At 64.6% G+C, this 23305-nt stretch overlaps 2 protein-coding genes across 9 annotated transcripts in view; one reads left to right on the top strand and one right to left on the bottom strand.

Moving 5' to 3' along the window:
• The window catches only part of CERK (ceramide kinase), a 41733-nt gene extending 27363 nt beyond the window's left edge, over positions 1 to 14370 (top strand). Inside the window, exons 7-13 of the mRNA XM_051828131.2 lie at positions 4844 to 4918; positions 5747 to 5899; positions 7764 to 7869; positions 9412 to 9488; positions 10032 to 10237; positions 12362 to 12570; positions 12819 to 14370. Of these exons, the coding sequence (XP_051684091.1) occupies positions 4844 to 4918; positions 5747 to 5899; positions 7764 to 7869; positions 9412 to 9488; positions 10032 to 10237; positions 12362 to 12570; positions 12819 to 12891 (899 nt within the window). The 3' untranslated portion in view covers positions 12892 to 14370. The remainder of the gene's footprint in view (positions 1 to 4843; positions 4919 to 5746; positions 5900 to 7763; positions 7870 to 9411; positions 9489 to 10031; positions 10238 to 12361; positions 12571 to 12818) is intronic.
• Positions 14371 to 16117: 1747 nt separating this feature from the next.
• GRAMD4 (GRAM domain containing 4) overlaps positions 16118 to 23305 on the bottom strand; it is a 71786-nt gene continuing 64598 nt past the window's right edge. For all 8 annotated transcript variants that reach the window (XM_070053056.1, XM_070053055.1, XM_051828127.2 and 5 more), the window contains 6 exons: positions 21486 to 21640; positions 20156 to 20300; positions 19510 to 19603; positions 19180 to 19264; positions 18403 to 18471; positions 16118 to 18073 (listed from right to left, as the gene is read on the bottom strand). In XM_070053056.1, coding sequence (XP_069909157.1) covers positions 17969 to 18073; positions 18403 to 18471; positions 19180 to 19264; positions 19510 to 19603; positions 20156 to 20300; positions 21486 to 21640 — 653 coding nt within the window. In that variant the 3' untranslated portion in view covers positions 16118 to 17968. The remainder of the gene's footprint in view (positions 18074 to 18402; positions 18472 to 19179; positions 19265 to 19509; positions 19604 to 20155; positions 20301 to 21485; positions 21641 to 23305) is intronic.

Raw genomic sequence — 23305 nt, 5'->3', positions numbered from 1 at the left:
GCACCTTCCTTCCTCCCCCGCCCGCCTGCCCAGGGGTCTGCACCTGACCAGCAGCGAGCGGCTGGCGCCAGCTGTAGTGGCTCCGGGCCACCTCGTGGAAGCTGCTCTCTTGACTGCGCTGTGGCGCGAGTGCCACACTACCCCCACTCGTGATTGAAGACAGGAGGCCCGGGGGGGCAGAGGGGACCCAGAGGTGCAGCCCAGAGCCCACTGTGCCTTGTCAGGGGGGCCCGGAGGTGCAGCCCAGAGCCCACTGTGCCCTCATCAGGGGGACCCGGAGGTGCAGCCCAGAGCCCACTGTGCCTCGTTAGGGGGGCCCGGAGGTGCAGCCCAGAGCCCACTGTGCCTCGTCAAGCTGCGCTGTTCCGCCCTGTGCTGCCCCAGCTTCTGCACCCTGCCCTGTCTCCCACAGGCGGTGCTGCTGGGAGCATCACTCGGGTCACCCTGTGCACCTGCCCTGTGGACCCCCAGTCAGTGACGGACCTCATGAGCTGTGCCACAAGGCCGCTGTGGGGCTCAGTACAGAGCCTCGCTTTTAGGGGGCCGGCGTGACGTAACAGCTTGGGGGTCTCAGCACAAGCAAAGAGGTGACCAGGAGCAAGGTTTTTTTTTTTTTTTTTTTTTTTTTTTTAAGATTTATTTATTTATTTGAAAGTCAGAGTTACACAGAGAAAGGAGAGGCAGAGAAAGAGGTCTTTATCCGCTGGTTCACTCCCCAACTGGCCGCAATGGCAGGAGCTGCACCAATCCGAAGCCAGGAGCCAGGAGCTTCTTCCAGGTCTCCCATGGGGGTGCAGGGGCCCAAGGACTTGGGCCACCTTCTACTGCTTTCCCAGGCCACAGCCTAGAGCTGGATCCGAAGAGGAGCAGCTGGGACTTGAGCCAGCGCCCATATGGGATGCCGGCACTGCAAGTGGCGGCTTTACTCGCTACGTCACAGCGCCGGCCCCAGGAGCAAGGTCTTAATGACACACCGAGGGGCACTGTCTGTTCTGGGTCCCTGTGAGGCCCTCAGCGGGAGCTCTGATGCGACGGTCTCTGAACCATGGCTGCCGGGGAACCTCGGCGCCCGAGCCCCGAGGGAAGCAGTGGCTCTTAGCAGTCATGAGGACCCCTGTGGCGGGGTCCCCACCGACGCCCTCCTCCGTTGTGGGTCTCCCGTGGTTGCTGACCTCTCAGAGAAGGCAAGGGCAATGGGAGGGGTCCCGGGCCCCGGGTGACGCCTGTCGGCTCCCGTCACAGCGGGGAGGCCCCACCCTGGCATGGGTGCCCTCGGTGGTGGTGGGGTGAGCGGTGATGGCGGCTGTGTGAGGTGCACAGGCTGTGCCGGTCTTGCTGGCTGGTACGGGTTCGCAAGGCCTCTGTCTGCCGACAGCTCCTGTGCCATGGGGAACGAGTGGATCCCCCACTGCCCCTCACATCTGTCCCCCGTTACTCTGCTGTGGCTTCCACACTTGCTGAACACATGGGCATCTGCAGGGTGGCCCTCGGGGGCTGCATGCCATGGTTTCCTTGGGGTTCCCTGATGTGGGGTCTCTGGGTACGAGCCCTCCCACACAGGCCTCGACATGGGGTCTCTGGGCCTACAAGCTCCCCCACCCACACAGGCCTCGACGTGGGTTCTCTGGACCTATGAGCTCCTCCCACATAGGCCTGATGTGGGGTGTCTGGGCCTGCGAGCTCTCCCACATAGGCCTGATGTGGGGTGTCTGGGCCTGCGAGCTCCCCACACAGGCCTCCTGGAGCCTCTGGGCCTGCGAGCTCCCCACACAGGCCCCGTCCGTGTGGCCCACCACGGGCAGCGAGTCTGCGTTCCCTCCTCTCGGGTCTGGTGGGCAGAGCACCTGCTCGCTCTGTCTCTGCGTTCCTCTGCTTACCCTGAGACTGCTATGCCTCCACAGATGGCTGCTGCCATCCGTGCTTCGGTGACCCTGTTTCGGCGCCTTGTCTTTTCTGGGTGAGGGGTGGGGGTGGTCAGGTTGGTGGCCACGCCGTGCAGCCTTGTTCAGGTTTGTCAGCCCTTTGTCCCTCCACCGTGTGTGTGGTGTGTTGTACTCTGGGGTTGGACGTCTCCATGTCTGATCCATTTCTTTTTTTTTTGACAGGCAGAGTTAGAAAGAGAGACAGACTGACAGAGTTATAGACAGTGAGAGAGAGAGACAGAGAAAGGTCTTCCCTCCATTGGTTCACCCCCCAAATGGCCACTACGGCCGTTGCTGCGCTGATCCAAAGCCAGGAGCCAGGTGTTTCTCCTGGTCTCCCATGGGGTGCAGGGCCCAAGCACTTGGGCCATCCTCCACTGCACTCCCAGGCCACAGCAGAGAGCTGGCCTGGAAGAGGGGCAACCGGGACAGAATCCGGCGCCCCGACCGGGACTAGAACCTGGTGTGCCGGCACTGCTAGGTGGAGGATTAGCCTATCGAGCCATGGCGCCAGCTCTGATCCATCTTTCCTTCATGGCTCTGCCTGCCTTTTAGCAGCATTCGCCCGTGGCCAGGCCGGCGCCTGCGACGCTCAGCTGTCAGAGCTTGGAAAGCGCGCGCACACGTGGGGGCCGTTTGTGGTGAGACCTCAGCCCGCGGCCTGTGTGCAGGGGAGGACGGTGGACCCCCTCCTCCGCCCCGGGTATGGGTGCCGCCAGGCGAGGCACAGGCGCCCTGAGAGCTGGCGGACGGCGCTGCCGCGGTGACAGACGGACTCCGAGCTTCTGAAGGGCCGAGGCCATGCCTGGTGTTCCCGAGTTCCGAGTCTGCGGTGGCGCCGAGTCTGGGGGGCCCTCTATCAGGCCTTGCCCTGAGTGCATCCTTGCCTCTGAACTCCAGCTCCAGCCGCGTGAGTGAGGCACAGTCTGTGGTGTGAGGACGCTGGCTGCTCTGCTCGCCTGGTGCTCAGGGAGGGTGGGGTGTCCTCGGGGCTGGGAGGGGCTGGGAGGAGTGGTGCGGGCTGCAGGAGGGGCAGGGGCGACGCCACCCCGCCCGGCTCTCGGGGACACTGCGTGTGGCCAGCACCACGGCCAGCTCTGTGCCTGTAGACCCACGGGCATCTGAAAGATGACAGTGCCGTCCGAAGGCCAGAAGAATGGGATGAGATGAACTTGGGAGCGGTCGCTGTGCATTCGGGGACAGCCTGGGCCTCGGGACGAGGGCAGCAGCGAGGGTGGCCCTGGGTTTCTGGGAGAGTGGGGCCTGTGGCGTGCAGGTAAAATACCCACTCTGTGGCCTGCTCTTCCGTCCACAAAGACCTGAGCCTGGTGGAAAGCACAGCTTCGTGCCGCAGCTCTGCCCGGCGTCCGCGTCGTCCTCAGCCCGGCGGCCCCGGCCCTGCCTCCTGCACCTGTGCCCCGTGGCAGGCATCTAGCTCCTTCCCACGGGGTGAACTTGGGCTGTGTTGGTCCGAGCCCCGGCCCCTGTGCCCCAGTCCTCCCAAGCCACAGTGCCACGGGGCCGTGGGACAGCTGGTGACACTGGCCGCTGGTCAGGGCCCTCCCGGCTGCAGCTGTACACCCAATGGCTGTGAGCAGCCGTTAAGGCAAGGCTGGGAGCGGTGGCTTCCTCCAGCACTGAGCGCTGGCTCGGGTTCCTCTGTGACGCTTTGTACTTCCCATGGCATCTGTGTGAGAGCCGTGAGGTCCCAGTCAGCTCCTCCTGTGTGGCCTGGGCTGCAGGGACACAGGGCGGGAGGAGGGGAGACCCCCGCTGCATCGTCCTCACTCGGGGGCGTGGCTGTCTCTGCTGCCAGAGTTGGCGGAGTGTAGGGGTCACGGCCGACCAGCAGCAGAGGACGTGGGCCTGGAGGTGGGTTCCGGGGCTGCGGTCAGTGGGCCCTGGACACAGTGAGGAGTTCTGGGGCGAGAAGGGCTCGGGGGGGGGGGGGGTATGGGCGTGGCTCAGGCAGTGAAGCAGCTCCCGCTGTCTGCTCAGAAATGCTGACCCCTGTTGCCTGGGAGCCCTTATAAAGATGGGGCCGCGGTGACACCACGTGGCCTTCCGTGGACACGCTGATGGCACTCTAAGAGCTCATGGAAGCCGAGAGGCCCTCAGCGGTCGCCCGTGCCTGGCAGCCTGTGGACTGTTCTGGGGCTTCTGTTGCTGTCAGCACCGGTGGCTGCTCCCCATGCATGGTTCTGTGTCCATGGCGGTGTTGTCCGGTGTAGACGTCACCACCTGGTCTATTCCAGGGGCCCCTGGCCAGGGTGGGCTGAACTCAGCGCCCCTGTTAGGTGGTCGGCTGGCTCAGAACAAGCGCCTCGCGGTGTGCTCAGTCCACTAGCTCCATGTGACCCACGGGAGACGCGGCTGCCGGCGCTCACTGCCGGAGGCCACGCTGCGGTCGCCCCCACTTGACCGACAAGGAAGCAGAGGCTGGGGGCTCCGAGTCCCGTGGCGGCCAGGGTGGCGGCTGGGGATCCGAGTGAGTGCCGTCAGCCTGCATCTCCTTGATGCTGCTGAACGCGGGTCCTCGTGGGAAAAGCCTGATGTTTCTCCCGTGGCCTCCGTGGGTGGCCTCGCCTTGGGCACTCTCCCCGCAGGCTGCTCTGTGTGCATTCCCGCGGCTGTCGTGGTCGGGGCCACAAGGTGCACCTGCCATGAAGGGTGTGGCTGGAGCTGCCCACGCTTCTCCGTGGCCCCACCCCAAGGTGGGCTTCCGGAATGGCCTCTGACGCCAGCGGGCTTGCCGAGAGCAGCCCTGGAAGGGGCCGTGTGGTGCTGTCTGCAGGCCAGTCCCTGTGCTCCTCCGTGTTCCCTCCGGGGCCTGGGAGAGGAGGAGGAGCGGATTTCCCACTCGTGGCCGTGCCTGTCCCAGTGCTCGGTCCCACAGTGACGTGAAACCTTGTGTCCCGCAGGGTCCACGGACTGTGTGTGTTACTCGACAGTGGGCACCAATGACGCCGAGACGTCAGCTTTGCACATCGTGGTGGGTAAGTCCCCGCTCGACGAGGCGGCCCTGTGAGGCCCCGAGCCCACCGCCCCTCTCTGTCGCACCTGAACAGCGGCGTGGGCAGTGCCTGTGACTGGCCAGGCCTCGGGCCTGCCTGGCCTGGTCCACGTCCCTGGGCCCTGGCTCCAAGCTCCCACCCTGAGAAGTCATCTTCACTCAGCCTGGCTCAGCTCCGCCGGCTTCTTAGCACGGCCCTGAGGGAGGACGGGCCCAAGGTGGGGACGGGGCCCCCTGGTGGGACACCAGGCACCTGTCCCTGCCGTTCTCTGTGGGGAGTCTTCCTGTCTGCCAGGCTCTGCTCACATCACCTTGACTTCGCGGCTCCCCCTCCCCTGGGCGCCCAGTGTTTCTCGCCTGGGTGGCCAGCAGTGCTGGGGCCACCCGCGTGGCCTCTGCTCTCTCTGACATGCCCGCCAGGCCAAGGGCGTTGACCCCCTTGGGCGAGGGCCACCCGTTCCCGGCCCGGCCTTGTGGTGTGACTGCTGTCCTGAAGTCACACAGTTTGACTTGGAACGGCCGCCCCCTGGTGCTTTGTGTTTCACACCCCCACCCCCACCCTGTGCCTTTGCTCCTCTCCCCAGCCCCCCACCCCCACCCTGTGCCTTTGCTCCTCTCCCCAGCCCCCCACCCCCACCCTGTGACACCGCCGCAGCCTCACGGGCGCACTCTGGCGCCACCTGCTGGTGCCAGGCCTGTTTTAGTCCAGTTGTGTGGTTTGAGTGGAAGGGCCGGCCCGTGGCCGAGGTCTGCCCAGCGCTGTTTCCCGCGGGTAGGCGAGGCTTTGACTCCGTGTCTGCTGTTCCCGCAGGGGACTCGCTGCCCATGGACGTGTCCTCGGTCCACCACAACAGCACGCTGCTGCGGTACTGGGTGTCCCTGCTGGGCTACGGCTTCTACGGGGACATCATCAAGGACAGCGAGAGGAAGCGGTGGATGGGTCTCATCAGATACGACGTCGCAGGTGACGCGGCTCTGTCCTCACGCACACTGCAGCCCAGGCACGCCCTCCCCGCATGGCCGAGGGCTGGACTGAGCCTGCACCGTGGCGGCACAGTCCCAGGCAAGCGGGCTGGACGCTGCCGACGGACAGGCACACAGCACACTCCAGGCTGTCGGTCACCTGATCTATCAGGACGGAGTCAGCTGCCTCAGACAGCTGCAGGTTTTAGCCGGAAATCAGTCTGCACGTATCAGTCCGAGCGACAGGACCCTCAGCCCCAGGTGTCCGTGCGAGGGCCTGGCCCCAGCGAGGCCTCCCGTCACCGTGCTGAGGTCAGCGGGAGCTTGCATTTGCCGAGTCGGGCCTTGCTCTGGATGCGGGGCACGGGCCAGTGACCCCAACAGGCAAGACCCTGTGTCTGCGAGCCGGGGCTGCTGTGGCTGTGGGGTGGCCGCGGGGTTCACTCTCCGCAGCTGAGAAAACCGGCGCCAGGCGGCTCCCGCACTCACCCCGTCCGAACTCACCTCGTTCTGGGTCAGCACGCAGACTTGTGTGGACACCCACACCCTGTGCATGGGGGCGGGGTGGCTTGTGGGAACCCAAACCTGGCCCCCCCGGAGTTCCTGAGGCAGAGGTGTGGTGGGCCTGGAGGAGCACATGTGTAGGACTCCCGGGCGCAGGTGGCGCCCCTGAGGCAGGCAGCTCTCCTTTCCCTTGAGCCCAGAGCTGGGATGGAGGAGACCCGGTGCCAGCTCGAGAGGACGGCGAGGACGGCGCCCGCACAGCGCAGGGCGCGCTGCGGTTTCGTCCCACCAGCCTCCGAGGGTGGGGGGGACCCTGCAGAGACCTGGGGTTCGACATTGTTGCTCGGATGAACGCCTCTGCTGTGTCGTCTCAGGATTTGTGTTTATGTGGCCTCTGCTTTTTATGGTTGGCTTTTGAGTAGACCTATTGACGAGAATAATTCCAAATCCTAAAACGTTAACACTTTGCTCGTGAGAGAGTGGAATGGTAACTTGGGAAGCTCCGCGTAGCTCTAAGATCCGCTTACATTAAAAACTGCAGTGTGAGGTGGAAATTAAAACAGGAAACGCCGAAGTCCGCTGGCCTGCCCAAACCTGGAGTGGGAGCAGGGGCCGAGGGGCCGGGACAGCTGTGACCCCGGCAAACCTGTGCTGCCGTTCCCTGGCTTCCCCCACAGCACCGGTGGGCTGCGCTCTGCCAGACCCCGGGGAGCTGCCCTGCGCCTTCATGCTCTCGTCTGTCCCCTGTGGGTCACCGGCACAGAGCTCGGGTCTCTGCCCCGCACCCGCCTCCCGGACCCCAGTGCGCTGTTGCCGGGGACAGGGCGGCAGCGGTCAGGAAGGAGCCGTGCACAGGGTGCTCTGAGTCTGAGGCGGACAGAGCAGCCCGGGCCCGTCTAGGGGCACGCAGAACCGGGGACGGTGGGACGTGGGAGGGCGCCTCCGGGGGAAGCAGCCAGCCCTCCCCACTCCCTGGTCCGCTTGGTGGCTGTCCCGGTCCAGCAGGCCAGCTCTGTGTGCAGGGGACACGGGGCGCACCACGGGCCGCCCAGCACAGTGGGCCTGAGGGACAGCCTGGTGGGGCCACGCACTGGGGCAGGCGGGGCCATTGTGATGACCTTGAGCTGCGGGAATATGCAGGCTGTGTCCAAGGCTGTGTCCCTGACCCCAGTGGTGACCAGTGCCACCAAGCCCCCAGCCGCCCCCTGGCCACTGGGTCTTGGGAGGGGCCGGCACTGGCACCATGAGCAGAGATCCTGCCCGCCCCCGCCCCGTGCTCCCGCGGGTGGGTTGATGCCGCGTCGTGGTTTCAGAACCGAGCAGTGACCGTGGCTGTTTCTCGGGCTGCGGCCTGTCCTCAGGTGTGAAGACCTTTCTGTCGCACCACTGCTACGAGGGGACTGTGTCCTTCCTCCCGGCGCAGCACACGGTGGGGTCTCCGCGGGACGGGAAGCCCTGCCGGGCAGGGTAAGCCATTCCTGTGGGCGGGGCTGTTGGGGTTACTCCTGGAAGCAAGGCGAGTGCAGAAGTCACCTCGCAGGCAGAGGCTGAGATGGCGGCGGCCTGCGTGAGCCGCCTCCGGCCCTGTGACGGGAAGGGCAGCCGCGCCACACGGGCCATCTGGGCCATCGGCAGGCTGCTCCTTGTGGGGTCTGCTCTGCCCTCCGGGGCCTGACGGGTGCAAGGAGGAAAGGCCAGGCAGCCATGTCATCAACCGCGGCACTGGGGCCACCGCCCGGAAACGGCCCCGTGCAGCTGGACTCGGGTCCGAGTTCTCGGCAGGAGGTGGATGTGGGGCCCTGGTCCCACCCTGGCAGAGAGCGTGCCCACTCTTGCCGCACGCTGCAAGGCGGAAGCTCTTCCTGGGTCAGGAGAGCCCAGGAGGGGACAGAGAGAAGGTGGCCCCGTGGGGGAGGGGAGTGAGCAGCAGCCCAGACGCCCAGGACCCTGCCCTCGAGGCTGCTGTCAACCTGGCCAGGGCGCTCTGTGCGGGTGGGGGCTGACAAGGACCCCACCTCCTATAGCTGGGGCCTCCCCCCAGTATCCGAGCAGTCTAAGGATCACAAGTAAATCCTAACCTCCACTGCCCTGGGCTGTGTGGCCATGCCGCTGACAGTGGAGATGGGACAGTGGAGACAGTGATAGTGGAGATGGGGACAGTGGGGACAGTAGAGACAGGACAGTGAGGAACAGTGACAGTGAGGAACAGTGACAGTGGAGACGGGACAGTGACAGACGGGGGACAGTGGGGACAGTAGAGACAGGACAGTGAGGAACAGTGACAGTGAGGAACAGTGACAGTGGAGACGGGACAGTGACAGACGGGGGACAGTGGGGACAGTAGAGACAGGACAGTGAGGAACAGTGACAGTGAGGAACAGTGACAGTGGAGATGGGACAGTGACAGACGGGGGACAATGGGGACAGTAGAGACAGGACAGTAGGGACAGTGACAGTGGAGAGGGGCAGCAGTCTGCGGCTTGCTCGCCGCATCCTTTCCTTTAAAACTGGGCGGGCTCCGTAAGTGAGGAGGCCGTGACGTCCGAGCGCTGGCGGCAGGGGCTGTTGTCCGCAGCCTGAGCACTTGCGCCGTCGGACAGCGTGAGGATCTCAGTCCCTGGGCCCAAAGCCGCGCTGCAGCTGCCGGCTGAGTTCCGAGTTGTTCATTCATCGTTACTGACAAGGACGGACAGCTGTCACGTCGTTTATCTGAAGTAAATGAGCGTCACCCAGGCACCTGTGGCTGGAGCTGGTGCCGAGCCGCGTGTCCCAGCGGTGCCCTGGCCGTCTCCAGGGCGACACGCTCGTGTTTGAGGGGGACGTGGCGACTTATGTGAGGGTGAAAGTAGGCCGGATTTGGAGGATGCAGCTTAGCATACCCAAGCAGCACTTTCGGTTGAGCCTCTGGCATGGAAATCTATCACACGGAAAGAGTGTCGGGACCTTCCTGTGTGCCAGGCCCGTGCGCCGCACGGTTAACCAAACGGCGGTCGTGTTCCTGTCTCCCAGGTGCTTTGTGTGCAGGCAGAGCAAGCAGCAGCTGGAGGAAGAGCAGAAGAAGGCGCTGTACGGCCTGGGAGACACCGGTAAGGCCACGCAGCCGTGGCGGCCCGTCCCCTCCCTCTCCTCGTCCTGCCTCGAGTCCCGCGTCCGCTTTCTCTCTGCTCCGGGCAGCACGCGTCTGTGCCACTGCCCAGGCATTGGCGGCGCGGCCACCCTCCTGCTCTAGGGTGCGGGGTCGGCGGAGACCCCTCCGGCCTCCCCCTCTCTGCACGGCAGCTGCGGCCCCGTGTGCAATATGTAGATGAGCGGTGAGGCTGCCTGCCCTCAAAACCTTATTTCTGGATACTGAAATCTCAGCAAATTTTCAGAAGTTCTTGTGACTTCTCTCAACTGTTTAAGAACGTGAAGGCCGCCTGGAGCCCTGAGCCCTGAGCCCTGAGCCCTGAGCCCTGAGCCCTGACGCAGACAGGCGGCAGAAGTGGCTCGCGGACTCCGCGCGTCATGCGCCGGGGCAGCACACACGAGCCCGCCCTGGGCAGCGGCCCTGCGTCGGGAGCCCTCAGGTCCCCACGGCACGAGAGCGCGCGCCCTGCTCTGTAACCGCGGGCCTGCTTCTCTCTCCTCAGAGGAGATGGAGGAGTGGCAGGTGGTCTGCGGGAAGTTCCTGGCCATCAACGCCACCAACATGTCCTGTGCCTGTCCCCGGAGCCCCCGGGGCCTCTCCCCGGCTGCCCACCTGGGAGACGGGTCCTGTGACCTCATCCTCATCCGGAAATGCTCCAGGTTCAACTTCCTGCGGTTCCTGGTCAGGCACAGGAACCAGGACGACCAGGTGGGTAGGGCCCGGCCGTCCCCAGCTCCTGGCCCCTGGATCCCACAGTGCAGTCAGGATGGAGCTGTTCGCTCTGCTGCTAGTCAGTGACTCCCGTCTCTGCCCACACACACACACGCAGGGACGCCCCCTTTCCATCGGCCAAAATGTCAGAGAATTCCAGAAACAGTTGGGTACAATGAGATGGAGAGACAGACTCAGATGGCGCCTGTTCTAGCATGCTGTCGTCATCATTGTCACAGCCCCTGCAGTCACCTGGGAGAGACAGACCCGAGTCCAGTAGCACGGGGGGCTGGGGCTGTTTTTCATCATATATATATATATATATATATATATATATATATATATATATATATATGAAGTTGTTTTTTTTTAATTTTATTTAAGAGAGAGCTTCTATCCGCTTAAATGGCTGCAACAGCCAGAGCTGGGCCAGGCCAAAGCCAGGAACCAGGAGCTTCTTCCGGGTCTCCCACATGGGTACAAGGGCCCAAGCACTTGGACCACCTTCTGCTCTCCCAGGCCATAGCAGAGAGCTGGATTGGAAGTGGAGCAGCCGGGCCTCGAACCAGCGCCCATATGGGATGCTGCAACTGCAGGTCGTGGCTTTACCCACTACGCCACAGTGCCAGCAAGCTGAAATTTGTGATCACAGTTTAATTTTAATGAAGCTTTGCTCTTTAATCATTTATCTGAGAAGCAGAGAGCAAGCTCCCTTCCAGGGGCCGGTGCTGTGGCGTAAGCAGGTAAAGCCACTGCCTGCAGCGCCTGCATCCCATATGGGTGCCTGTTCGAGTCCCGGCTGCTCCACTTCTGATCCAGCTCCCTGCTAATGTGCCTGGGAAAGCAGTGGAGGATGGCCCAAGTGCTTGGGCCCCTGCACCGACACGGGAGACCTGGAAGAAGCTCCAGCTTTGGACTGGCCCAGCTCTCACTGTTGCGGGAATTTGGGGAGTGAACCAACGGATGGGCGATCTCTCCCTCTACCTCTGCTTTTCAAATAAATAAATACATCTTTTTTTTTTTTTTTTTTTTTTTTTTTTTTTTTTTTTGACAGGCAGAGTGGACGGTGAGAGAGAGACAGAGAGAAAGGTCTTCCTTTTGCCGTTGGTTCACCCTCCAATGGCCGCCGTGGCCGGCGCACCGCACTGATCTGAAGGCAGGAGCCAGATGCTTCTCCTGGTCTCCCATGGGGTGCAGGGCCCAAGCACTTGGGCCATCCTCCACTGCCCTCCCTGGCCACAGCAGAGAGCTGGCCTGGAAGAGGGGCAACCGGGACAGAATCCGGCGCCCCGACCGGGACTAGAACCCGGTGTGCTGGCGCCGCTAGGTGGAGGATTAGCCTATTGAGCCGCGGCGCCGGCCAAATAAATTCATCTTTAAAAAAGGGTGAGCATGGCTGGTGTGTGGCTCACTAGGCTAATCCTCCGCCTGCGGTGCTGGCACCCTGGGTTCTAGTCCCGGTTGCCCCTCTTCCAGGCCCGCTCTCTGCTGTGGCCCGGGAAGGCAGTGGAGGATGGCCCAAGTGCTTGGGCCCTGCACCCCATGGGAGACCAGGAGGAAGCACTTGGCTCCTGCCTTCGGATCAGCACAGTGCGCCGGCTGTAGCGGCTATTTTGGGGGTGAACCAACGGAAGGAAGACCTTTCTCTCTGTCTCTCTCACTGTCTAACTCTGCCTGTCAAAGGGTGAGCAAACGAGCCCTCATGCACTGGTTCATTCCCGAGATGCCTACGGTAGTGAGGGCTGGGCCGGAAACCAGGAATCCCACGCAGGTGTCACACGTGGGGAGCCTTCATCTGCAGCCCTTCAGGGAGCTCACGAGCAAGAAGCTGGGGCCAGGTAACTGCTAAGTGCCTGCCCCCGAAAGCTTGGGGTTTTTAACCTGTATTGTACTCAGGGTGTAGTCCAGTGTTATTTTTTGTGGCTTTTAAAGAAGTGCTTGATTTAAAAGATGGAAAGCCATACAGGTCACTAACTTACAACCAGAATTCCGTGGAAAGCGCTCGGCCCCGTGGCTGGGCAGTGGTTTCCGGAAGTGTCGGAAGCGGCGTGGCGAGCGCCTGGCGGGGGGCGCCCTCCCCGTGCCTCCACGGGCAACCGAGTTCCACCCTCTCCCCCGCAGTTTGACTTCACCTTCGTAGAGGTTTACCGGGTGAAGCGATTCCACTTCACGTCGAAGCACGCCGAGGGCGAGGACGGCGACCTGCAGGAGCGGGCCAAGCAGAGGTTCGGGCCGCTGTGCAGCGACAGCCCCGCCTGCTGCCGCTCGGCCGCCAAGAGCTCCTGGAACTGCGACGGGGAGATCCTGCACAGCCCCGCCATCGAGGTCAGGTGAGCGTGCGCCGGCCCGAGGCCCCGGGCTCGCAGCCCCTCCGCTCTGGGTGCTGCTCAGCCCCCGGGCTCTGCCCTGGCAGTCCCTCTCTCGTCCTAAGGATCTCAAAACCAAACCGATGGAACCTCTCAGGGGTTAGGAGTGCGTGTCCCTCAGTCGGCACCTGCTGCCCCCCCCCCCCGCCGGGGCTTGAGGTCAGCCGTGCGGGGGGAGGGTGCAGGCTTTAGCCAGGGCTCTGTCTCCGCAGGGTCCACTGCCAGCTCGTTCGGCTCTTTGCCCGCGGCATCGAGGAGGAGCCCAAGCGAGAGGCGCACAGCTGAGACGCCATTGCGTGGCAGGCGTGACGGTTACCAGGACACCGACTGCAGCCCGATCACGGCGATAGATTCGTTTAAATGTAGAAATTTATTTTTGATAGCCACATCTCCGTTTTAGGAAAAGTCCCTTTTGTCAGCCGCTCGCCGTCCCTCTCGGGCTGTGTCACGCGGGCTCAGCCCGGCGGTGGCGTCCCCGCGGTGATTCTAGGGACTTTAGGCCGAGACCCACTGTGTGACGGCTCGGGACCAGGTTCTGGGGAGGAGCTCGACTGCCGTCCTCCAAGCTGGCGATCCTCACTGTGGGCTGCAGCACCACCAGCCACACGGGGACGATCCGGCTGGGCGGGGGCTCCCGAGACCACAGGGGGAAGGGTTGTAGCAGAGCTGGGAAACACAGCCGCGTATCCATTGATCCATCGGGAGAGAGGGTGAATCCAGTGTTGGCGCCACGCCTAGCCCCCACGGTGCGGGGAGCCCAGGACACCCCGGGCAGCCCGGCACTCAGCACGCCCGCCCTCGTGCTGCGATTACTGACGCCTCGCTCCTGGAGATCCGAGTCGTGTACGCGGTGTCCTCGCTGCTGGCGCCGTCTCTGCTGGTTGTAGACTGATGCGTCCTGGGCACTCAGAGATGCCCGTGTTACACACATCACAGAACACGCAGCTGAGGCTCTGGTCCGCAGGGCAGGGGCGGGGAACTTGACTGTTACGAGAGCAGCTGCGGCCCGTGCAGCACGCGCCGTCTCCCGCCTCTCCTTCAGAGCCACCCAGGCGGGGCAGCCTGCACGTGGTTTGTTACCGAGGGAGGCGGGCTGGTCGCCAGTGGCTGCTGCGAGGGGGGTTGGCCCGGCTGCTTCCCTTCGGCGTTGGGCCTGGGTTGGAAGACCACAGACCCAGCACCTGAAAGGCAGTGTAGCCCACGGGCCCGCAGCACCGCCCTAGGCTGCACCCCTCCCAGGCTGCTCCCGTGGGGTGGAAACCGGGCAGCTTCATTTGTACGCTTTCCCCAGAGACCCCTGAATCTGCCCTGGCCCTGGGGAACGAGGCCCACGCTCTGGTCTGTCCCGAGACCGCCGCCGACTCTAGAGGCAGGGACCAGGCAAAGCAGGCCCCCTGCGCCTGTCAGAGTTGCACGCTGGTGCTGTCTCTGGGGCCCCGGGGATGTAGGTCCCGGGCAGGGGGCAGCACGCACGCATTCCCACGGAACCTCAGCTCCTGAACCTCAGGGTGCTGGGGACAGAGGTCAGAGGTGCTGGTTGGGTGGTGAGCATGGTCCCAGCCGGTGCTGGGACTTGCCTGGCGGCTCGCGGCACACTGCAGGCGGGCAGCATGGGTCCCAGTTCGGGGTGGGCCCCCTGTGTGACTGGGAGACACCGAAAGGCTGGATTCGTTCTCTTTCTAATCTTGCTGGTTTCAAGATTAGAAGGTGGCATATTTGATCTGAAATGTTTGAAAAGACAAAATAAAACTACTTTGGGCAGAATTTGGCATTTTCTTCTTCTACACAGTCCACGAAAAGGCACAGGCTCAGCTAAGGCACAGGCTCAGCCGGGCCCCAAAGCTTGCGCTGGGCCCGGGGCCCCGTCACCTGATGGCCGCTGACCCTCGAGGGACCGGATGTTTGCTCGAGTGTCCAGTCGGCTGAGACAGAGGTCGGCTCCCAGGTGGAACAGTGAACGCCAGGGCCAGGGCCGTCAGAGGACGCAGCCTGGCTTGTGCTGCAGGAGGCCCGGTGTGGACTTAGCGCTGTCAGGGCACAGTCACGAAGGCACGAGGACCACGCAGGCCGCCCCACAACGCCCGTGCCCACGCCCTTACCTTCTGTTCACCTGAGAGTTGGGCCTCCCACCTGCTGGCTCGCTCCCCAGGTGCCTGCAGCCGGCAACTCAGTCCCTGTCCCCTCCATGGGGCGCCCCCCACCCCGGAAGTAGCACCTGGGCGCTGGGCTGCGCGTCAATCAGGCTTCAGCCTGCCAGGCCCAGCCCCCACACCTGCCGGGCTTTATACCTTCCTCCACCCACTCGTTCATTGCAGCCACCAAAGCCTACATCCAAGCTGCAAGGAGACTCTGTGACGAGGGCTCCAGGTCCAGGAGCACAGAGCTTGATTTTCCTGTGTGCTCGGGTCTGACCCCCACGCCATGGTGACTGACCTCTCTTGCGATCTGTAGCTGGAAAGGCCCCAGGGCCTCTGCTGGAGCTGGTAGCGCTGCCCTCGCCACCAGGCAAAGCCAAGAGAAGCCCTGGGAGATGCGTCCCGGGCTGCAGGGGAGAGGTGCTCTGTGACACAGGCGGGCACAGGCTGCCTTCCTGACAGTAAGCCCAAAGCAAGCAAATTGCAAGGCGCTTAAAGCAGGCTGAGGGCTGGGCGGAGGCGGGAATGCCCACCAAAGTGTCCCGCGTGGGGCCTGGGAGCCTCTGCCGCCCCCAGCCCCCGGACCCCGCGGCACCTGCTGTGTGCTCGCACCCCTGCAGCCTCTCCGCCTCCCTGAGCCAGGTGAGGAAGGCAGCGAGGATGGCGCAGGGGCGGCCCTGTGGCTGAGCAGGGGCAGAGCTGGGGCCCAGGGGGATGAGGAGACAGAGGAGGGCGGGACAGCACGAGTGTGTGGCACCCTTGTCCCTTCAGGGACACGGCCCGGCATCCAGCGCAACCTGCAGTGGACGGACGGACGGCCGCGCAGACGGGTGGTGGGTGGGTGAACAGGAAGAGACTGCAAATGACTGACCTTGCAAGGCTTGCCGCCTGGCCCGGTCCAGGCCTCCTGGGGGCTCCCGGGGGCTGGGGCTCAGGAGGCCACGCCGCCTCAGGTGCACCTGACCCCAGCGACTTTGGAAGGCAGGCAGATCCAGTGCTGACATCTTCCCTGGCTGAGCCACAAGTGTCCCTGGGCAGCCTCAGCTGGGCAGAGCCCAGGCCTGCACCACAGACCCAAGGCGCTGCCCCGTCTCCAGAGAACCCACCGCCCCCAGCCCAGTGCCAACCCTGGGCACGCCTCCCTGCCCTGCCCTCCGTCCTGTGGGACCCAGAGCCTGCCTCCTGCCCCCAGACTGGCAAAGCCTGTGCCCAACAGTGTCCCCCTCGGCCCCACCCAGTGCCCACTGCCCGGGCACCCACTTGCCTGGCAGCCATGGTGTCTGGACCCCTGGCACTGTCCAGCGCTGGTCACCACAGGCACCCCAGCTGCCCACAAGCCTCACATGACCATGCCAAGCAACTGGAGGGCCCTGAGCCTTAGCACAAAGCATTTTAGGTTTATTTAAATAAAAATTATAATTTATACAAGACTTTTTCTTTTAACAAGGTATCCTTAAAAATGTTACAGAGGTTTTCTTTGTTTTTTTTATCGGTTCTTCAGAATTCTGTTGAACAGGAATCACACTGGTAACAACTATGTACAGATCCAAGACAGACCAGCGCGCCAGCCTTGGCCAGACATCCACCCTAGTTCACGATTAGTCGCAGAATGGAGTCTGCCCGGTTCCCGCCAACGGGGCCCTGCTCTGCTCCTGGCCCCCTGGGGCCCCGAAACGGGCCTGCTGCTGGCCAACCTGGGCGGGCCCTGCCGCCCCGCCCCCCAGTGTGTGGTCAGTTTTCATCTCCCTTTCTCCTTAAAGGGACTCCAACGTAACCACCTGCCCTGCTGAACCCCCACCCCTGTGCTTGGGACAGTTTAGTGCCTTACCAAAGGCACAGACCCGGAGCCCCCGGGCCTGGGGAGGAGCGTCACCCTGGCGGCCATCCCTGGGGACAGGTCAGGCCCACCCAGGGGCTTCCCGGTGGGCTGCGTCTCCCCCAGGTGCACCGAGAGCTGACTCGCCGCTTAGCCAGGGTCCCACCTCCATTTACGAGGCTGATGTGCAGAATCTGGAAGACTGGCAGCTGCACGGCCAGGACGTGTGCGCCCCCCCATCCCTAGCCCTGGTGGGTGACCCCCGGCCCCTGTGAAAGGCTGACCTGGGCCCGCGCCACAAGTCTCCCCCACCCTGGATGAGGATTGGAGCAAAGGTACAAATCACATCTGAAAAATGATACAAAAATAAGAAAAACAGCTCGCTCTCTGTAAAAAATATAATCTTCTGTTTCTTCAAAAAACAACAATCTAGTGACACCCAAAGGACTGGGGACAAGCGGAAGGTGTGGGAGGGCCCCACCGCGGAGACGGGCAGAGCGGGAGGTGCCCGCGCCAGTCTCCACCCGGCTTCCTGCTCACGGCAGAGCCACCTGCAGACGCCCCAGGATAAACCCGTCACACGTGCTCCCGCTAGTGGGCATCCCCCAGCACTCGGCCACTCCCCAAAGCCCGTGGGGAGGATGCTCCAGCCCCCACCCCAGCCACCCCCAGGGCTGCTGCCGGGGGCGGGGTCACTTGAGCACAACCAAAGCTCAGAGCACCCCAAGAGCCCCTCAGTGTCCCCCTGGCTTGTCCAGAGAGCACAGGGGACGAAGCTGTGCTTCCACCCTTCGGCCACCGACTCCAGGGTCCCATCTGGAGAGGCCGGACTGGGGGAGGGCGGGCCACCCAGCATGCCCAGTGCTCCCAGCAGCCTCTCTGCTCCCGCAAAGGTGCCCCGCCCCACCCCCACACCACGAGGACAGCCAGAGGAGGGTTGGGCTGACGGAGGTGGGCTGGCTCGTCTCTTGGCGGGCAGTCAGGGCCTCCGTGGGGCTGCTCGCTGCTTCTTAACCCCAGGAGGAGGGGCCCGCCACGCGCCTCGGCTATGGCTTTGGTGGCGGAAGAACTTCTGGCCTCTGGAGGGCCTGCAGGGTGACCCTCCCCTGCCCCCAGGCTGGGCCGGAGGACACGGTCGTGTGCTTGACAAGGCCAAGGCAGTGCGTGGCCACAAGTCCCGTGGACGGCCCTGGGGCTCCTCTGCCCTGGTGTCACTCGGGCGCCTGCGGTGCCATGCCCGGGCACCGCCGTCGGGAGCCCCAGGCCCCTCGTGCCAGGTCCGCAGAACGCAGGGATCGACGCAACCAAAACCGCAGGGCAGGGGAGTTATTGCCGAAGGTCAGGAGGATATCCACGGTTCTTCCACGACCGGAGTGTTTCAAAGCCCCCGCCACGCCCCGGGGAGTCAGTGCTAGCTGTCGCCACCGGCGGCCGCCGCTGCGGTGATCTTCATGTACTGGCTGAAGATGGTCTCGAACGCTTCGTCCCTGTGCACCATGGCGCCGAACACGAGCGGCTGCCAGGGAGGGAGCGCCGGCGGTGAGCGCCACAACCGAGCCCCGGGCCAGCCGCAGCCACGCGGGCTCTCGGGGCCAGACGCAGTTCCCACCCGGAAGTGCCCTCCTGAGCCCCCCCACCCCCCCGTCACCCTGGGCCTTGCCTCCCTGAGGGTCCCATGACTGCAAGCCCCACCACCACCACCAAAGGCTGCGATCTCGACACGAGGTGGGTGTTGCCACAAGGGCCGGAGGGGGCTGTGCCCAAGCTGCCCGGCCTCTAGCCCCGAGCTCGTCCCAGCCAAGCCCCAAGCCACCCCAGCCCCTCAGCCACCTGCCAGGCACCTACCTTCTGGGTCGATGGCGTCGACACGGCAATCCCCATGCCCGAGCCCGGGAGGACAGACAGGACTTTGTACTGGAAGAAACGTCACAGCCGTCAGCATGGGTCTTCCCGGCACGACCCAGAGGGCCTGGCGTGCAGAAGAACCCGAGTAACCTCGCCCTTCGGGCTGAGAGCGCAGAGCCGCCCGGGGCCTGTCCCGCCCTGCGCCAGCTGCCAGCCTGAGCCCAGGGAGGGCCGACCCCCAAGGACACCGCATGTGGGGACGCCCACTCCAGAGCCTGGCGCCCATGGGGCACCCTCAGTGCTGCCAGCGTCCCGACCACGAGTGCGCACCATTTCTCCACAGGGGGAGGGAGGGGTGGTCCCCCACAGTCCAGGGGCGGGCGGTGGGGGTGCACCCACAGGCATGTTCCTTGTGCCGAGCCACACCGGAGATCGGCTAAGCAGCTCCCGGAGCACTGGCGCTTCCGTGCCCCGCTCTAAGCCACACCGTGGCAGCAGCCTGGGCCCTGGGCTAGCAGGGTGGTGGGCACAGCGGAGCCCACCCGTAATGGAGACACAGACCTCACTGCCCCGTCTCCTCATCTGTACCACGGGAGCCACAGTGTCACCCCACACGGACGTGGTGCCCCGAAGGGGGCTCCATGTGAGCCCTCCACAGATGAGCCCTGCTCCGGGCAGCAGCAGCCTCCAGATGGCCCCCCAGCTCCAGGCCGCACTGCACCCTGGGAAACCCTCACGCTCCCCTCCTGCAACCCAGCAGGGGTCAGCGGCGCCCACCTTCTGGATGTCGGTGATGTCCAGCAGCTTGATGACCTTGTTCCTCTTGGAAGACCCGGATTTGGAGCTTTCAAAGCACAGGTAACTAGGGGGGGGCGACGGGAAGGGGACAATGCAGCGAGCGAGGTGGGCGTGGCCCCGGCCCCCGTGGAGGACCCCCCCTCCATTTCAAAACCACCGCTCGGCGGTGCTGAGCTAAGACTGGCTCTCGACATTGGATCTCCAACAGGAGACGCGGGAGTCCCTGAGGCCTGGCTGGGGGTCTCCAGGCACAGAGGGAGGCTTCCCAAGGCGCTGGGGCAGGCAGCCCCCAGCCCACGCGACACTCACTTCTCCGTCACGTACAGGACCCCGTTCCTGATGTAGTCGGTCGGCATCTTCCGGTCCCTGTTGATGAGGCAGCAGCGCCAGCCGCTCTCACACACTGCCCGGGAGAGACCCAGCCTGTGACGTCGGCCCCCCTGCAAACGCCCTGGAGCCCATCAGCACGGGTCTCCCCGCCACAGAACGTCCCGGCGCGAGCGCAGGAACCCATGGGGGCCTGCCAGGTGCTGGCTTCCTTGTGGGAAGCTGAGGTCGCATGGCGGTGCCCGACATGCCACACTGCAGCCAGCAGCCGCCGTGGCCACCCGACCCTAGGCCAGCCCAGAGCATGGGGGCACAGCAAAGCACAGGTTCCCCACCCCCTCAAGCTCCAAGTCTCCCGCTGCAGGGGGCAAGGCAGGAGTTTCATGCGAGGCCCTTCCTGGAAGACAGGCCACAGACCACCTGCCACGAGACAACAGCTCTAGCGCCACAGAGGGCCAGAGGGCCAGGGCCTGTCTGGGCTGGGCCGCAGGCCTCAGAGCTGACGCGGGGCTCCCTCCAGCCGCTGGGCATCTGAGTGTCTGCTGGGGAGGCAGGGAGGCCAGGGTCGCCCAGGCCGGCCTCCACCCTGTCCCCGTGCCCGGCCAGGCCGCAGGCCCACCACACACACCTGCCAGTGGCCGCTCGTTCTCGGTCAGGTTAAAGATCTCGTGGAAGTTGCCCTTCTTGGTGGTGTGGCAGCGACCGGACTCTTCGTCCTTGCTCAGGCCAGCCGGCGCACTGGACACGTAGCTCCGAGACGTGGCCGTCTGCAGCTGCCCACAGCACATGAGGCCCCAGTCAGGCCCTGGGCAGGGAGACTGGCCCACAGGCCCCCCCAGCCACACTGCTGCCACTTCTGGCCACTGACAGACACCAACGCCCCTTGTGCAGGCTCTGGGCCAGCCCACACAGCGACACCCCGCCCCCAGCCCCGCCAAGCCCACGTGGTCCTCGGGGAGGCCGTGATGGCTTCAACGTTTCAGGAATCAAATCCAGCCATGGGACAGGCCACAAAGGAAACCACAGCACAGCACAGGCACGGCATCGGCTCACAGCAGGCCGAGGGGCTGCACACGGACACCGTACCTTGTCATGCCCAGACAGCTGGCCAAGAGGGAGACAGCAGACACACGTATGACCAGGACAGGACACAGAGCGGGTGGGCTCGGGGGCGGGAGGGCGGTCAAGTGGGAGGAGCCTTGCAGCCTGGGGGGGGTGCCTCGGCCCTTGCTCTCTCCCCACCTCGGTGGCCTGCACTAAGCAAACTTGAGCCCCGGGAAAGACCCTGCCCGAGCCACCCCAGGGCTGACTGGCCCCTTGCCTCCTCCCTCACAACGGGCTGGGGCAGGGGCTGCCTGACTCTGGGGCAGCGTCTGTCTGTGGGCCAGGCCATCAGGCCAGCTGGGCTCAGCTTCCCGACAAGCTCTGCTGTGTGGGACCCCCAGGGGCACCCGTGGGTGGGTCCTAAGAGGACACCCATACACAGAAGGTGCTCCAGGCCCCCTTCCACCTGGAAGCCCTCCTGGGCCTTCCCAGGAGCCCTGCTGGGACCAGAACTTCCCCTCCCACCTGAGGGACCCCAAGATCTCCCACATCCTGGCTCAGGGCCCTGGGCCCAGCGCCACAGGACTCACGACTGGCCTGTAGCTGGCCTGCGCCCTTCTCGGGGGCTGCTCGCCCTCAATGTCTGAGCCTCTCAGTCAGGAGCAGAGCGAGGTGGGTACCCCGTCCCCAGGCTCCGGCTCTCAGCAGCACACCCTCCTGCCCCGAGCTGGCTCCGTGGGGACCCCCAGTCCAGCCCAACTGCCGCCCGTGGCAGTGTGGTCCCAGCAGAGGACCAGAGATGGCAGGGGACAGTTTCTCAATGCTTTGAGTTGGTGGTTTCAAGGCCACCCCCCAAAATACGAGAGCTGCCCACTTCCCAAGGTGCCGGGAGGGACGGGTGGGCTGCGGCTCACCCTGCGGGACACGGCGTTGCCGGAGCGCTCCTTGAGCTGCGGGTCGGTGGGCAGGCTCTTCCAGATGATGTAGGGCGTGTCGTACCTGGCGCGCAGCCGCGGGCAGCGCTTGAAGATGAAGTCGATGAGGAAAAACTTGATGCCCGCGTAGAGCCCTGGAGGGGACAGAGTCCCACTTTGTCCCGAGCTCCACGGGGGACAGGGAGAGGCCAGGGCCCCTGAGCAGACGCCCAGGGCAGGTGGGGCTGGGGCCAGGGCCCTGGCGTCACGCATGCAGACATGCTGGTGCACGCCATCTCCGCGGCCCTGAGGTCTGACCCCGCCACAGCGTGGGAACTCCCATGGATTCCCACCGCACCGCGGTGACAGGGAGCGCACCCCGGTCAGTGGCTCCGCGCCGGCCCAGGTGCCCGTAGGTGCTACTGGCACAGGTTTTTGTCTTTGTCCCCACAGTGCATGGGCCCCCAGCCTGCTGCCCCCCGGGAGGAGACTGAGGACCCCTCAGGACATGGGGTGGGGGGGATACAGCACTGGGACGGGAGGCCGCTGCCCCAGTGTCCCTGCTCGGGCCCAGCTGGGACACGGAGTGACTCGGGGCACGCTGGGTACAGCTCCCTGGGGATGGACCGCGACCTTGGCCTCATGGTTCCTCTCTTAACTTCTTAATGTGAGCAGGGCCACCCAAGGGGCTGGACACAGCTAAGCTCTCTGCTTCCCCACTCTGCTGAGGCCCCCTGCTCAGAGCTTGGGACCTCTCCCCACGCCGGGGTCTCGGGCCACTCCTGCAGTGGGATCACAGCCGCCGCCCCCAGCTCAGCCCACTCCAGCCATGCTCCAGGGGCTGCTAGGTGTTCCCACTCACGCAAGCCTGCACCCTCCACCACCCCCTCCCCAGCCCCACCTCCCCTCCCCGCCAGGCCACCACCCGGGCTCCCCGTGGCCTCTCAGCACCCGCAGCCTGAGCCCAGTGCAGCCAGGAGCTCCCAGGTGGGCTCCCAGCCCCAGCCGCAAGCTCCCAGACGGTCATCAGCCCCGCGGGTTGAGCTTCCGGGCGAGGGCTGGGTCCTGTGCATTCAGACCCAGGGCAGGCAGCACCACTCTGCACGCCTGGCCCCCACCCCCGCCAGAATCAAACCATCATCTCCCTCAAGCCTCAGCTCACCACTGGCACCCGCCTTGGGCGCCACTGCCTGTGCAGCAAGCCAGCAGCCCCTTAACCCCTCCCCCTTGCCCATCTGCCTGCCTGCAAACCCCTGGCTCTGCCTTCCCAGCAGCTCTGACCCACGGCCAGGGCCCCTCCGCCCCAGCACACCCACTCCCACAGGCCACACCTGCCCTCGGTCTCACCCGCCAACAGGTAAACCAGCAAGAAGCACAAACCCAGGTAAGTGCCGGGAAGGGCACGTGTCCAGTGATGAGATGGAAACGAACTCTGGCATCCAGTCTGGGTGGCAGGGACGGAGCCACAGGAAGCCACCAAGAGGGCCCGTCCACCCGGGACCTGCCACCCACGAGCTCCTGCTGCCGCTGGAACTCGGCTCTGTGATTTCCTTGGGGACTGTCCCTCCTGCTGCTGTGGGGGCAGGGCTGGACGCTGAGCGAGCCTGCAGAGCCTGGCCTGGCCTGAGGACTCCGGCACGCAACTGCCCCCCACCCCCCACCCCCGTCTCCACTGCTCATGTCCTGGGAAAAGCATCCTTTGTGAACCCCGCAATTCGACCTGGCCCAGGAGGACAAGGCCCGCAAGGCCCAGCTCCTGTGGTGTCCACTCCCAAGCTCCAGGCCCCACACATCACGGTCCTCCCTGCCAGCTTCCAGGA

The sequence above is a fragment of the Oryctolagus cuniculus genome, chromosome 11 (genome assembly GCF_964237555.1).
Source record: "Oryctolagus cuniculus chromosome 11, mOryCun1.1, whole genome shotgun sequence".
Taxonomy (NCBI): Eukaryota; Metazoa; Chordata; class Mammalia; order Lagomorpha; family Leporidae; genus Oryctolagus; species Oryctolagus cuniculus.
This window is presented reverse-complemented; position numbering and strand designations above follow the sequence as displayed.